At 31.1% G+C, this 15,489-nt stretch overlaps 1 protein-coding gene across 2 annotated transcripts in view; it reads left to right on the forward strand.

The window, feature by feature from the left end:
• LOC136968340 (ATP-binding cassette sub-family C member 4-like) overlaps positions 1-15,489 on the forward strand; it is a 60,784-nt gene that overhangs the window by 27,261 nt on the left and 18,034 nt on the right. For both annotated transcript variants that reach the window (XM_067262342.1, XM_067262341.1), the window contains exons 12-17: positions 1,791-1,885; positions 1,962-2,048; positions 2,150-2,246; positions 4,854-5,066; positions 5,673-5,863; positions 13,339-13,616. In XM_067262342.1, the coding sequence (XP_067118443.1) occupies positions 1,791-1,885; positions 1,962-2,048; positions 2,150-2,246; positions 4,854-5,066; positions 5,673-5,863; positions 13,339-13,616 (961 nt within the window). The remainder of the gene's footprint in view (positions 1-1,790; positions 1,886-1,961; positions 2,049-2,149; positions 2,247-4,853; positions 5,067-5,672; positions 5,864-13,338; positions 13,617-15,489) is intronic.

The raw sequence follows: 15,489 nt of genomic DNA on the forward strand, positions 1-15,489 counted from the left end.
ATATTGTATACAACAACTTTAGACACTGAAGCCGTGAGCCTGAAGAGGGATTGGAAAATTACCAATCCAAAATGCATTATTAAGTAGACGAAATAAAGTAAACTGTTTAACTCTTGAACTCTGTTAATTGCGGATAATAAAGTCCGACCTCTCTCGAGATATTACACATGACCCCTCTATCTCCCCACCCCTTTAACCTTTAACCACCAAAATATAATAGCATCAATGCTCCTTATACACAAGCTATCATGTCAAATTTCGTTTCTTATAGACGCCAACACACGCATACATGGAATAATTTCTCCTGTTTTTTATTTAATTATTTTTTGGGGGTTCAGGAGTGACCCCCACAACTTGGAGATTTAAAAAAAACTCTGAGAGTCAAATTTGACACGATTCCAATGCTTATTATGTATATATAACAGCCGGGAAAGTAAAAATAAGAACGTTTAGAAATGCATTTAACTTATCGCTACAGAATATGTTGTCTTGTTTGAAAACATTCAAATAAAGTGTTAAAAAAAGAAATGTCTTGCTATTTACTTTCAAATTTTTTTTTAAAAAAAAGCTAAGTAGGGTCACTTTGACTTGCACCATCTTACACAACGAGTTAGAATATTCTAGCTCTTTGCCTTTACGCAACACAAATGGCCCACTTGACTAAAAGGAAAATGGTGGACGTGTATTCAATTTTCTTTTAACACGGCGTCGCTACAGCCACTCTATGTAGTATATTCTAGCTCGTTGGTCTAGACATTTGTGTTCTCGTCAACCCGTGACCTCAAAGGATCGACCTTACATTGTTTATTTCATACCTTCGTGACAGATCTACTTTATACATATTTCGTTAACAAAATATTATCTTTAAATGAAGTGAATTTTTGTACGTTTAATGAAGGAATCGGACTCTGTCCGGGACCTCACATTTTGAATCAACAATATATTTCCAATAGAAAAAATACTCATGGCAATGTCATTACAATGAAATTTTAAATATAAAACTTGCCAGTATTTTTATTTTATCTTTTCATTTTCAAGTACCGGAAATGGAAAGATAAATCCACCATGATTCCACTGGAAATGAATCGTTCAAACATATGTTTCATTGTCTAAAATCTCAAGTTTACTTTTGCTGTTTTTTTTAGCATTTTAAATTTATCTTATAAATTAATAAAATCCTCATTATAATTTCTTAGATAAAGAGAAACAAGAATTAATCTTGATATTAATTCCTCTTCCTCTTTTTTTTAATAAATCATGGTGGTATTCTACTAATAATTCCTATGCTAGAAAGAAGAATTAATCATATGATTGATTCCTGTTGCATATAATATTCTGAAAAACGTTTGGAAACCATTCTAACAAATCATTTAAACTGAAGGCTACCTAAAAAGTCATCAAATGGTGTAAAGATTTGGTTCAGTTATGGTATAAACACACACATCTACAATCTACATGAATTACAAAATTTTGTAAATAAAAAAGATGTTTATAGAAAAATCAATTTTTACTATTATAGAATATAGGCCTATCATTGTATAATTATTGTCAATAAAAAATATATGATTAAGACATCTTTTGTTTTTAAAAATCTATAATATAGTTATTATATTTAAATTATAATTGATACTTAAAATATAGAAACTTTATTATAATTTCTGAAATTAATCAAATTTTTATATTTACAGATCATATTTGATTTGCAGTTTGAAAATTTTTAATATATTTTTTCTGTTCAAATTTGTAATATGTAAGAAATATTTAATTTAAAAGTTTTCTTATTCTTGAAGGATATTAACCTTTTTCCATATGGAGATCGAACACTTGTTGGAGAAAGAGGAGTTAGCCTTAGTGGAGGCCAGAAAGCAAGAGTTAATTTGGCAAGGTATTTTAAAATATATTTAATAATTACAATATTAAACTAATAAGCTTCAAAGATTACAAGTCTCTTGTTATTATAGAGCACTTTATCTGGATGCTGATATATTTATCCTAGATGATCCACTAAGTGCAGTTGATGCTGCTGTTGCCAAACATATATTTGAAAAGTAATACTTGCGTGTTTTTTTTTATTTTATTTATTTTAAAAATAATAAATGAATATAATTTTAATTATTACCGTGCATTTTTTTATATAATTCATCTTTAGATGCATTATGCAATATTTGAAAAATAAAGTGAGGATATTAGCTACACATCAAATACAATTTTTGAAAAAAGCTACAAAAATAATTGTTTTAAAAGAAGTAAGTATTTTTATGTGTTTATTATATTCATTATTTTACAGTAATTATAACATATACAATATTTATAATAATTACAGTCTTATAGTGATTTAGTTATAAATTATGATATTTATTATATAAACTAATTGAATATAAGATTTTCCCTGTAAATTCATTTAGGCTACATATTGATTGTCATTTGTATTTAGTTGCATTAGAGATTCTGTATTAAGCAAATCATTGTCATTGTAGCAATTGTACAAAAAAAAACAAAATTTAGCATTTTATTTCATTTAGTTTTGATTGTAACAAACAACAAAAGTGGATATCTTCAGTATGATTCACAAACAAATAAAGTAAGGAAAAAGGATCAGTAAGTTCTCAGATAAAAAAAAATTGATTTAAAAGATAAAAATTCAAAATAATGTGAATAACATTTCTTTGTCAGCAAGGAAATCTTTTCTTTACAGTAAATAAGTATTGTCTCAAGTTACAAATTATTTGGTTAAAGTTACTGAAGAAGATTTTAGTTTCAAAAAGAAGAAACTACTTTCTGCTGTATACACGGTCACATCCTTCAATAATGATTAGCATAAGTGTTTGGCAAAGTTTAAAATTGAAGGAGAAACAATCTGCCTTATTTCCTAATTTATCATCTTCAAAATCAAATCAACACTGATAGAAAAGCAATTGAAAACATTAAACATAATATGATAAAGAAATTAATAGCAGTAAATTTAGATGGGTTTTAAAAAACGCTTTCAACATATTGCAAGTTAGAGTCGGTATAAAGTATGTATTTTCTCAAAAAGATAACTTTAAACAATTTTAAAAACTTTTTTATGTAAATACCTGATGGAAATGAGAATAGACTGCATGATTGATGTAAAAATTGAAAAAAATTAAAAATAAATATGCAAACATTATTTCTTCTGTTTAACTTTTACTTTGATTAAGCAACCTATTCTTTGTTTAAAAGTGTTTGTCATTGTTATGTAAACATTAAATTCATATATTCTGGTGGTTGTTGGCGTGAACGATTTTACTTTCTTTGATCTGATTCACTTTTGCTTTTTTTTCTGGAAAAATGTCAGAATTTCCGTCTCAGAAAAAAAAAATTTTTTTCGCCACTATCTCAAAACGGTCACCACGAAATGTAAGAAAACGAATCGGAAGCGAAGAAAATGTCTCGGGTGAGTCAACGGAACAACTGATTTTGTCTTATTTAAGTGTCGAAAAGGAGATTAACGTTGAATAAAGAATTTGACTTTTGTTGAAACTCTTCAAAGCCTCTTCAAATAGTAAATTAGAAACACTTTAGAACTGTTTAGACAGAATGCAAACGTGGATTGAGAATATAGATACAGCATTGGCAGATGTGAAATCTAGGCTATCTGCCCTTGAAAATGACGGAAAAAAGTTTATTTTAAAGATGATAAATCAGACACAGAAACTAATGTAATCTGTAATAATCTGCATGAAAAGTTAATGAAATTAGAAAATAAAAAAAGGAATATTATTGTAATTTCAAGCATAGAGAACAACGATAAATCGGACGACTGTTCAGTTATGGTTCAAAAACTTTTCAATGATAAATTAAAGGTAACAGATGTCAATATTTAACGTGCCTTTAGAATTGGAAAATTTAAACCTAATATAAAAAGACTGATTATTTGTGAACTGTTTGATTTTGAAAATAAATTAAAAGTTTATAAAAATGTCAGTAATTTAAAAGTCCTAAATATATTTATTAATGATGACTATTCGACGAGGACCAGAGCTGTCAGAAACAGACTGTATGGAAAAGATCAGTCTTGCGTTTTCATGGTTTACTGCAAGGTGATAAAGAAGCTGATTTTACTTACTATGCAACTAAAGGAGGCTGTGTAATTGATTTCGTCATAGGTCAAAGAAATATATTTTCATACTGTAAATAATCTATGTGTTTTACGAGAGATAGGCTCTGATCACTCACCTGTTTTTCTTTCAATGATTTCTTTGAACAATATCAGCCATTCCTGATAGACGATATGCTGGTAAACGTGCAATATGGAAGGATGAATTTAAATCTTCATTTGTTGTTAAATTAGATAAATTTTAAAAGAATATGGAGGAAACCTCACATCCAACGATCTGGTGGAATGTATATCTAAGGTAGAAATCTCCCTAGATTTAATTATATTGATTGTTAAATTGTACTAACTTCAGTTTTTATGTAATGCTTTAACCCCCTTGTAACGAACTAAGGTTCATACAATAAAGAATTGAAATTCATATAATCTTGTAATTTAATTTCCAAATATTGCCAAACCTTCTGTAATTTAATTCACTAAAATCATGAAAAATTTCCAAAGAATAACGAAACATTTTTCAATGTAAAATTTCATTCTAAAATGTTTGGGTGAAATTTGATTTGTTTGTTTTAATCTTGCAGACAAAGTGAAAAAAATAATTTTTGTTTTATGCCTATTTGAACTAGGATCCTAAAGATACCACTTATTGTAATTGATTTTATTCAAGTAATTCATTTATTTTTGTTTATCTTAGTTACAAATAATTTTCTCTTGATTAAAAACATTGTACTTAAAATTATGTGATTACATTTTAATAAATATTCATTTTTTCAAGGGAAAATGCCTAGCTTTAGGAACTTATGATGAGTTGGTAACAGCTGGAATAGATGTAGGATCTCTAATAGAGGAAAATGAAGAAATAAGAAGTAGAAAGAACACAACTGGAAGTTTTTCATCAGCTGATGAAGATGTAATCATTTCCAACCCACAACCAGCAATGCTTTATGAATCAAACAGCTCTCTAGCTACGAGTGAATTTGAAGGTGAAGTGAGTAATTTAAATTCATTTACAGTAATAATTTTAATTCAGTTTAATTTTTCATTTCATTCATTTTTAAATAAAGACAAATTTTTCTAACAAATTCAAATATTATGAATTTAGTTATTCATAAATGAATTGTTCATTTACTTTAATAGCATAATTATTTAAATTTATTAACAAGAAATAATAAATATACATATAACATATTGATTATACATTTAATAAATATTCATTATTTAAATTACACCAACAATAAGAATAAACTTTTAAGAGAACTACTACTGCGTATTTACTGAAATAATAGTTTATTTCCATGTATAACAATAGAATAGAATAAATATTTTAATTTAAGCCATTTTACATACAAAATAATTTTAAAAAATTAAGTAAACTTTCCTGAAAATTAAAATGATTTGCTTTGATTCAAATTAGAAATTTTTCTATTTACCACTGGCATGTTTAACATGTTTATTGAATTTCTTATTTTGTTTTATAAATGCTAAACAGTTTTAATTTCTGTATAATTATATATATATATATATATTGCATTTATATTTTCTTAATACCAATGTTAGTTTATATCTCTTAAAATAACTTTTCAATTTTATGTAGCCTGTAAGAGTTGGAGATGACAAATCACCTAAACAGCAACAAGAAACAAAAACTGCTGGGGCTGTTGGTGCAGCAGTTTACAAATCTTATATAAAAGCTGGTTCAGGACCTTTTTTACAAATTCTTCTTCTTTTATCATATGTTGCAACACAAACTCTCTTTAATGGTAGTGATTATTGGCTCTCAAAATGGTAAGAAAATTGCTATTCAAAATTTTTGTTTTGAAGAAAGCAAACTTAATGATTAATTTTTTATTTTTGCATATAAATTTTTATATGATATACATAAAATTCTATTTATTAACTACTGTAGATTCTTCAGAAATTTTTGTTATATCTGTTTTTTCCAGTATCAATCTTTTCCACTTAGCATTTGTTTAAGAAATATTAATACAGTGGGTGATCGGTTAACAAACAGTTCGGACTGCGAACAAATCGGACAACGAACCACACAGAACAAACACAAAAAAAAACAAAGTAAAATGACGAATACCGATTGTTTTCCCCTTGTCGCCAGGTGACAATTCGAAACCTTTCCGAGTGCATGAGACGTCGACACCGACGGTCAACCCGATATCGATTGGATAGTATTCCTCCGAATTTTGAATTACTTCCTTGTAATTCCAGGATTTTGTTTACCTTTCTGACAAATAGTTTTTTATACTTTTTGCGAGATTGTTGGCACTCGTTAAGTTTTGCGTCGATTTTTATTTTCTAAAGGTGAGCGTTTTAACTTCCCTATCGGATATTCGTTAACGTTTTAACACCAAAATTTCGAATTTCATTCAGGCCTCATATTTAAATAATTCTTTCGTGCGTTAGTTGATTTCTGTTCTCTGAATTTTTGTGAGTGCTTTCTGAACTTTTTATTTCAAAAAGAAATTGATAATATTATAAAGCCTAAAAAAGTGGATTGCTAAGAACCGTGTTCACCATAGAAACCAAGTAAGAAATAATAGAGAAGGTAGAGAGTGGGCAGAAGGTGTCTGATGTTGCTAGGCAGTATGGCTTGAACAGGTCTACAGTAGACACAATCTTCGCCAAGAAAGATATAATCAAGAATGCTCAAGAAGCTAAAGGAGTAACAAAAATCACCTGAGAAACAAAGATGTGCCATCAATGAAAAAATGGAGAGATTGCTTTTAATTTGGAAAGAAGAAAAGGAAATGAAAAGAGATGTAACTAGTATGACTGTCATTCAAGAGAAAGCTAGAGAAATTTTTGAAAAACTGTAGAAACAAACTCCTCATTCGTTACATGAGGAGATAGATTTCAAGGCTCCCACTGGATGATTTGCAAAGTTTAGGAGGAGATCTGGCATTAAAGATATGGTAATTCACGGTGAGTCTGCGAGTACAGGTAAAGAAAAAGCTGAGAAGTTCTGTCTCAAATTTGAAGAATTCATTAAAAAAAAAAAGGATATTGTCCACAACAAATTTTCAATTGTGATGAAACTGGTTTATTTTGGAAGCACATGCTAAATCATACCTACATCACGAAAGAAGAGAAAATATTCCTGAGCATAAACCCATGAAAGACCGATTGACGTTACTTTTGGGAGCTAATGCTAGCAGTGATATGAAGCTTATCCCTCTTCTTGTCTATCATTCTGAGAACCCTAGAGCATTAAAAAAAATCATAATTAAAGAGAGATTGCCAGTGATGATCGAAAAAATCGACTGATCGAATAAAAGGGCATGGGTCACACAGGCTCTTTTCAAAGAATGGCTGTTTGAAGTTTGTGCTCCAAGCATCAAGGATTGCCTTCAGACCAATGAATTGCCATTGAAAGCACTGTTGCTATTGGACAATGCACCAGGACACCCAAAAGACCTTGAAGATAATTTGCTGGAAAACCTTTCCCTGGCTGACAGTTCAGTTTCTGACTCCGAAAACCACTTTCTTGATTCAACCAATGAATCAAGAGGTTTTTGCAGGTTTCAAGAAATTGTACATTCAAGCACTGTTTCGTCGATGTTTTTGAAGCATGCCAGTTCTCTTCAACGATGGCAACGATTCAAAACGTTTTGGAAAGAAACATTTAATATCCTTGAAGCTGTATGGCTCATTTAAAAGGCACCCAATTACACAGTTGAATTCTGCTTGGCGAAAGCTGTGTCCCTCCTGCATTCAGCAGGGAGACAGAGATGATGTCCCTGAAATTATGGATGAAATTGGTGAATGAAGATGACATTGAAGAGCTCATAATGGAACCTGAAACTGATCTGACGACAGAACTCCAGAAACTCTTGAATGAAGAACACCAAGAAACTCAGCGAGATGTGTTTTCTTCTGAAAAAGAGGAAGACGATAGAAGATCAATGTCGACATCTGCTATTAAAGATCTTTTGAAGAAGTGGGAGGATGTCAGAACAATGGTCTCAGAATGGCATCCAAACGAGGTTGAGGTTAATAGGCTTGGAGATCTCTATAATTACAATGCTATTAATTACTTCTAAAAAATTCTGAAGGGAGAAAAGCAAACGACCTTAGACAGAAGTTATCCAACGCACGTGGATAGAACGCAAAACAAATGAAATGAAATTAAAATGTTATCGAAAATTATCCCCGCGACTGCATTTCAGCCCTATGATTTTGTAAACTCCACAATTCTTTTATTCTGAGAGCGTTCCTTCTCCCACTCACCCAGACTTTAGTAATCAGTGAATCACAGCTTATTAATAGAGTGGTGCACAATGCTGGTTATTCTCCTTCCAGATTTCGTCATCTCTATAACCGGGTCAAAAACAATTTATTTCCGTAGACTTTCCTCAGCACCAAGAATGAAGTGAAGGTAGTACAACTGAAGGTAGTACAACTCCCAATACTTTTTTTTTGGACCCTATATCACTGAAAATAGCACGTCTTTTTAGAAAGTATGGAGTTACTTTGCCTTTAACCCCCAACCCACTACAAAGAGTGTTATGTAATGATAAAGACACACTCACATTAAATGAAAAATCGGAAGTCTACAAAATTCCGTTACAACACATACTTTCAAGGGAGGAAATCATTTACATAGGGGATAGTATTAGAATGCTACAATCCTGTATCCTGGAACATCAAGATGATATTAAAAACAACAGATCAGAATAGAATTATATTAAAAAAAAAGTACTAGATCAGAGTTATCTACCACTTTGGGTACACAAATTACTTAAACAGTGCAATCAATGATCGAAGAGAGTTATTTATATAGAAGAACCTCTACATATCTGCAGCAACACTGTGCAATACACCTACCATACAAATCCCGTAATTGTGAGTAACCTTATTTAAACGATTTAATTTCTAATTTTGTATTTACATATATGTACCACAATCATATTCGTCTTACTAAATTTTTTTAAAGAGCTTTTAAAATATCACGTGATTCACAGCACACTACTATAACATTTTAATTTCATTTCATTTGTTCTGCGTTTTATCCACGTGCCTTGGATAACTTGAAGTCCGTTCAAATAACCGAATGTTCGAAAATTAAGTGTATTCGATTCCTTTTGGCCTGAGGATTGTGACTGTAAGCTGTCGAAAGTACTGGTCGATGATTATTGGCATGAAGTGTCTGCTTACGATTATAACGTTTTATAACCTGTACTGTTCTTACTCAAATAATAATTTCTCATTATACCTTCTTAAGCCTTTTTTCGAATTTCCGGTACTAAGTACTAACATTAACGACCACTTAACTAACGTTTTCGATCGCCTCCGCGATCTTCGTCAGGTTTTATTCGACGGTTTTCGAGATAGAACGCGGTGAGAGGTTCGATCGTTTGAACTTTGAAAGAATTCTATTGCATTCTACTCGAAAACCGTCGAATAAAACCTGACGAAGATCGCGGAGGCGATCGAAAACGTTAGTTAAGTGGTCGTTAACGTTAGTACTTAGTACCGGAAATTCGAAAAAAGGCTTAAGAAGGTATAATGGACATCATATGTACTGGTATGAGGATTGTTTCTAATAATTTCTCATCCAATACAATCATCTTTTCCTAAAGCAGAATTCAACTAGTTATAAATGAGCAGCATTTTAAAGTATTAAGTAGTCGAAGAGCCAATCTGCACTGAAGGCTAAACAGTTCGAATTTGTACATTCGTTCCGAACGATTCAAAAATTAAAATAAAATCGAATGTATGACATATAAAGCATTAATTGTTGTTTATTAAAATAAATTTGGCTACTCTTTACCAATAGAAACGTGGCTCTGAAAAGAGCCGTTTGGTTACTAGATTACAGTAATCTAGCAATTCCATTTCCGGTTCTCGGATACATTGGTGAAGATTACCGTTCTACTGACTCCCTATTTTCTTTCTGCCGCGGCTACCCCTTCTTCGAGATCTTCTTTCGCTTCGTCCCTTTCTCCTCTTAGATCTTCCTCTTTCCTTACTCCCTCTCATCCTTTTCGATTTTGATCGTCTTCTTCCGACCTCTCTTGCCTTCGATCGCTTCCTAGACGTTCCGTGTTTTCCAATTCTCTTCCTTCCTATACGTTTTCTTAGAATGTCGTTTCTTATTTTTCTGCTGACGGCGTTAACGACGTCGTCGTTTATATTCCGAAGCAGTTTTCGATCCGCAGGAGTCAGTCTCTTCACTCCAGAGGAATCTTCCTCTAACACGAAGGGATCGCGTTTTCTTTTTTTCGTTTTCTGACGATCTTCCATGACGATGTTCTTCTCTCGAACGAAAGTAGAATAACGGAATTCGATGTTTCGAACGATGTTTAAAGAAACGATTCTGTTCTACTTCAATCGAATAATTAAATTCAAATTTAAACATGATTTTTGTTTTTCTTCTTTGAAACAAAAGAGTTGCAATTTCATTGGCGTTATTTAAAATGTTCACGGAAGTAATTTAAAAATATATATATAATCTCTTAATTTAGTTAAGAAAATTTCACGAATAACTTTCATGTTTTCGCAGTTTATATGTTGAAAGCATGAAAAAACATGGACAAGGTGTAATATTCTTTCTTCTAATCGATAACAAATGCTTTTGTCCTACAGCCGTTATGTAAAATGTCACATTTTGTAAACTCTGATTGATTTCAATTGATGCGCGAAATATTATTTCAAACGCAAGAGTTTGGCTTACTGTCGGTTTCTAACTTTATACTTAAATTTCATTCGAAATTTAAGGCCCCACGACTAAAATCTTATATTAACCTTTAAATGCATGAATTTTTAAATTTAAACTAAAAAATATTTTAAACTATATTTAAGTTATTAGAATATAGAAAAATTAATATACCAGCAACGAGTTGCTCAACTTTCCCGGCAACATTTAAAATTTTGATGGCGCCATCTGTTGTTATATTTTATTAGAAAAATTTTTATATTTTTAACTATTATAAAATGGCAAAAACTTTAATTTTGAGGGTAGGGACGAGTTTTATTTTTTTTTTTAAATTGTAAATGCTGATAACGAGTAAACTCTTCATTATGTGGACCTTACACAACCCCATTATCTCCCCACCCTCTTGACCTTTAATCACCAAAATATAGTAGCATCAAACCCTCTAATAAACAAACTTCCCTGAAAAATTTTAGAAATTTTTGACAAAAAAGCACAGGAGTTGAGCTTCAAAGCGGCTGAATAAAATCATGCCCCCTCACATACACTAACGTCCATACATAAAGAAATTACCCCCGAATTATTTTGCATTTCTCGGTGTTTCAAGGTGTTCTAAGTCCAAAAAATACAAAAATCTGGGAGGGATTAATTTTTTGCCGGATCACCATACTTTCCCTGTGTTATAACAGCTGGAAAAGTAAAAAAACAGAGAACTGTACATGAATATTCTAATAGAAGGCTGTGGGCCTGTTCTAATGCTTCATATTTTAAACATAGTAGGATAATATATAGTTAAATTCAGCTAATTATTATAGCATAATATATTCAATAATATACAACTTGTATATAACTTGTATACATTGAAAAAGTACTAATAAAAAAATATATATATAATTTTATATATACAGTAGAGCATCGATTATCCGACCCCCGATTAACCGACTTATCGGTTAACCGACCGCGTTCTAGTCGGCAAATTCAAATGTCCGCTAGTGATGTGGCGCTACAATATTTGGTTATGTCTTGGCTACTTTAATATTATTTTTGTTAAATTTTTGCATGTTTTAGCTGGCAGCACTGGCTCGACCATGAAAGGGAGGCTAGTATTTAAACCAGGTCTAATACACTATACTAATAATGTATTTTTTCATACTTTTCGGTTATCCGACTTTTCAGTTATCCGACCAACCCCAGTCCCCAATTAAGTCGGATAATCGATGCTCTACTGTACTATAAATATCGTAGTAATCTTAGGTTAGAAAAATCAATATCCTAACAATTCTGCAAACCCTGATGCAAAATTGTTAATTTTTATATAAATCTCAAATAATCTTTTTACTAATTAAATTTGTCTCGTGGATATATATATATAAGTTAAGGAGTTCTAGCGTGTTTCAGCAACAATTCTTACCTTCCCGGCTGTTATATTGATATATAGCCTAACAGAGAAAAAGTATGGCGATCGGTCAAAAAAATGGTTTCCAAGATTGTTACATTTTTAGACTTATGATACCTTGAAATGTCGAGAGATGCAAAATAAATTCGGGGGTAATTTTTGTGCTTATGGATGTTAGTGTGTACGATTTTGTTCACCCACCCTCTTTGAAGCTTAATAACTCCCGTGCTTTTTGTCGAAAATTTTTGAAATTTGTCAGGATGGTTTGTTCATTTAGGGGGATTGATGCTACTAAATTTTTGTGGTTAAAGGTTGAGGGGTGGAGAGATAATGGGGATCGTGTGTATCTCCAGTAGGGTCGGACTTAATGACGATTTTACTCATTATTAGCATTTACAATTTTTTTATAAAACTCATTCCTACCCTCAAAATTAAGGTTTTTGTCATTTTATAATAGTTGAAAATATAACAAGTTTGTTTTTAATAAAATATTATAACAAATAAAACTTTTTCTTATTTTCTAAAGTGAAAAAAATATTATTTTTTATTTGTATATAAGAAATATATTCGAATAAAAAATATTTCTTTCATAAATATTTATGTATATTAATATTTAATATTGTTTAATAATATTTTTAAATTGTATACTTATCAAAGGGTTGTAATAAATTTTACAAGTAATAAAATACTCTATTATTCATTAAATTTATATTATATTACTATATGATAAGTTTTTTTCTAATTATATAATGCTTGCTTTAAATTGTTTAATTATTTATTGTTATTAAATCCTTAAATTAATTTTTGTAAGGAAGTTCACAAATTTAAAAAGAAAAAACAATAGTAGTAACAAAATTTAAGAATAGGATATTAAATTAAGAATGATATAGACAAATAGACAGTTTATATCAGAACAAGTGTATTTCTATCATCTTATCACATAAATACCTGTGGTAAGGTAATTTTTTACAAATTAAATTCATAAAATTTGTTACTTTTCCTATATCTTTTTGTTTTTTGAGTTTTGGAATAACTATTGACGTATGTTTTTCTATTATTCATTATAATTTTAATATTTCAATTAGAATAAAATATTTATTTATGAAATGCTAACATGCTGTTTAAATACAGTATGTGATTATACCTCATATATTATTATTACATTTTAATTACTTTTGTATAATTTTTTGTAATTATTAGGACTGACGAAGAGCAAGTATATATTAAAGAGAAACAGATTTTTGATAATTATACTAAATACAATAACGATACAAACGATACAATGAATTTAATCCTACCTCCTCGTAACTTTAACATGTATGTGTATTCTGGATTAATATGGGGATTGTTTTTACTATCATTAGTTCGTACAATAGCATTTTTTACAATGTGCATGAAGGCATCCATAAATCTTCATAACAACATGTTTAATTGCATCATTCGTGCTCCTATAGCATTTTTTGATAATAATCCTGTTGGTAAGTAATTAAATTATTTAACTTAAGTTAGAGTAAGATTAGTTAAGTTAGTTAGATTAAATTAGTATTAGATATTATTGTCTTTTGTTCACAGAATTCTTAAATTGGTTTATTATATAAACAGTGTGAAAATTATTAAATATGGCTATGCATGCCGCTTATCAAAATTAAGCACAAATAAAGGCTTGTTTAAAGTAGATGTAGTGCATGTAAATCATGCAATCATTAAAAGCACTGAATTCATATGAGGGTTTTATAGACTTTATATCAAAGTATAGTTGTTTTTCATAGTGTTACATTTAAATTTGTCCTAATTATTTTCATGTGGCAATACCAATTCTTTCAAAGTGCATAATATAAACTGTACTAATTACATATGCTTGTCTGTAAAGATATGTTAGTGGGAGCAACATCAGATATGATCGAGAACAAAGATGAGCAGGATGACACAACAGAAGCAACAATGGCTAGCCCATTTCTGACATTTCCAACATATTTATATTATGGCATACAAATTTGACTGTTAAGTGCATCATATTTCTAGACTATTTTGTTAATCAGTATCCTGAATAATGTGAGGTTCCAAAACGAATCCGAACCTGTTGTCATTGTGTGTCCACCACCACCCACATACCAGGCCTACCAGTGGCCAAGCGGTTCCGTTCCCTGAACACTGGGAGTTCGGTCCTGGGTTCGCGCCTTGCCAAAACGGGTGGCCACGTGGAGTTTTCCGGGTCTTCTCTACGTCTGTAATGCCTGAGGTCTTTTTTAAGGGGTTACCCTTAAAAATGACCTCCCGGAAGGCATTTTTGAACTAGTTGGAATGGCAGTTGACAAAATTTAACCTTAATGATAACTGTCACATTAGTTTTGTCGCTTGTGGGCATCAGCTTAAGAACGTTTGTTTTTCCATATTCATTGAGGTTCAGTTAAGCACACAATGGAGATTGTTGGATGATGAGAGATGTAACCTGACGTATTCAGGAAAGACTCCCATGAAGAACATCTGAGGTTAGACTTCAATCAGGAGACCATTACTGCCAATGGATTAATAATTTTTTAATGAACCATTTTCAGTCAACTGCGAAAATGTCTAGTTGACCTCTGGATCAATTAGACATTTACGCAGTTGACTGAAATATGGGGAATTGATATTGACCACTTTCGGTACCCTCTGACTCAAACCTGAATCCCTACATCATAAGATTGATGTTTATCCAGCCTTGAATTAACATATGCTGCGTTATTTCATAAATCATGATTTTTATTCTTTGTTATTTTTTGGTTTTAACCGTAATTCATTGTTGAGGCTTTTGTTAATTGGGGAGTTTGCAGGCTGACAGTTCCTAATTATGTAAATATATATATATATATATAGGGTGTTTCAAAAAAAATCATCCGATTTTAAAAAATCATAACTATTCAGCTTTTAATCCGTTTTGATCGAACGTTGCACTGTTAGAAAAAGGAAATTCTCGAGTTTTACGCGGTTGCTGATTGGAAACACCCGCGCGCTTCGTTCACCTGTTACTTCCGTATTTTCGGGAATTACATATCTCGATAAGCTTGAAAACTGGCTTTTCCCACAATTAAAGACCGATTTGGATGACTTCGTTTCCCAGCAAGACGTGGCACCACCACACTTGAGCCTCGAAGTTCGAGAATTTTTGAATACACAGATTCCCCAACAATGGATCGTCCCTATGGGACCTAATGATTCAGCAGACATAACTGGTCTCCTTCGTCATCGGACCTCACTGTTTGCAATTTTTTTTTTGTAGGGGTTTATAAAAGACTCCGTTTATGTGCCACCTCTTCCAGTTACAATGGTTGAACTGCGAAACTGCATAACAGCAGCGGTGACAGCAGTGGA

This window comes from Centruroides vittatus, unplaced genomic scaffold (genome assembly GCF_030686945.1).
Source record: "Centruroides vittatus isolate TY-2023 unplaced genomic scaffold, ASM3068694v2 contig_1450, whole genome shotgun sequence".
In the NCBI taxonomy this organism is placed as follows: domain Eukaryota; kingdom Metazoa; phylum Arthropoda; class Arachnida; order Scorpiones; family Buthidae; genus Centruroides; species Centruroides vittatus.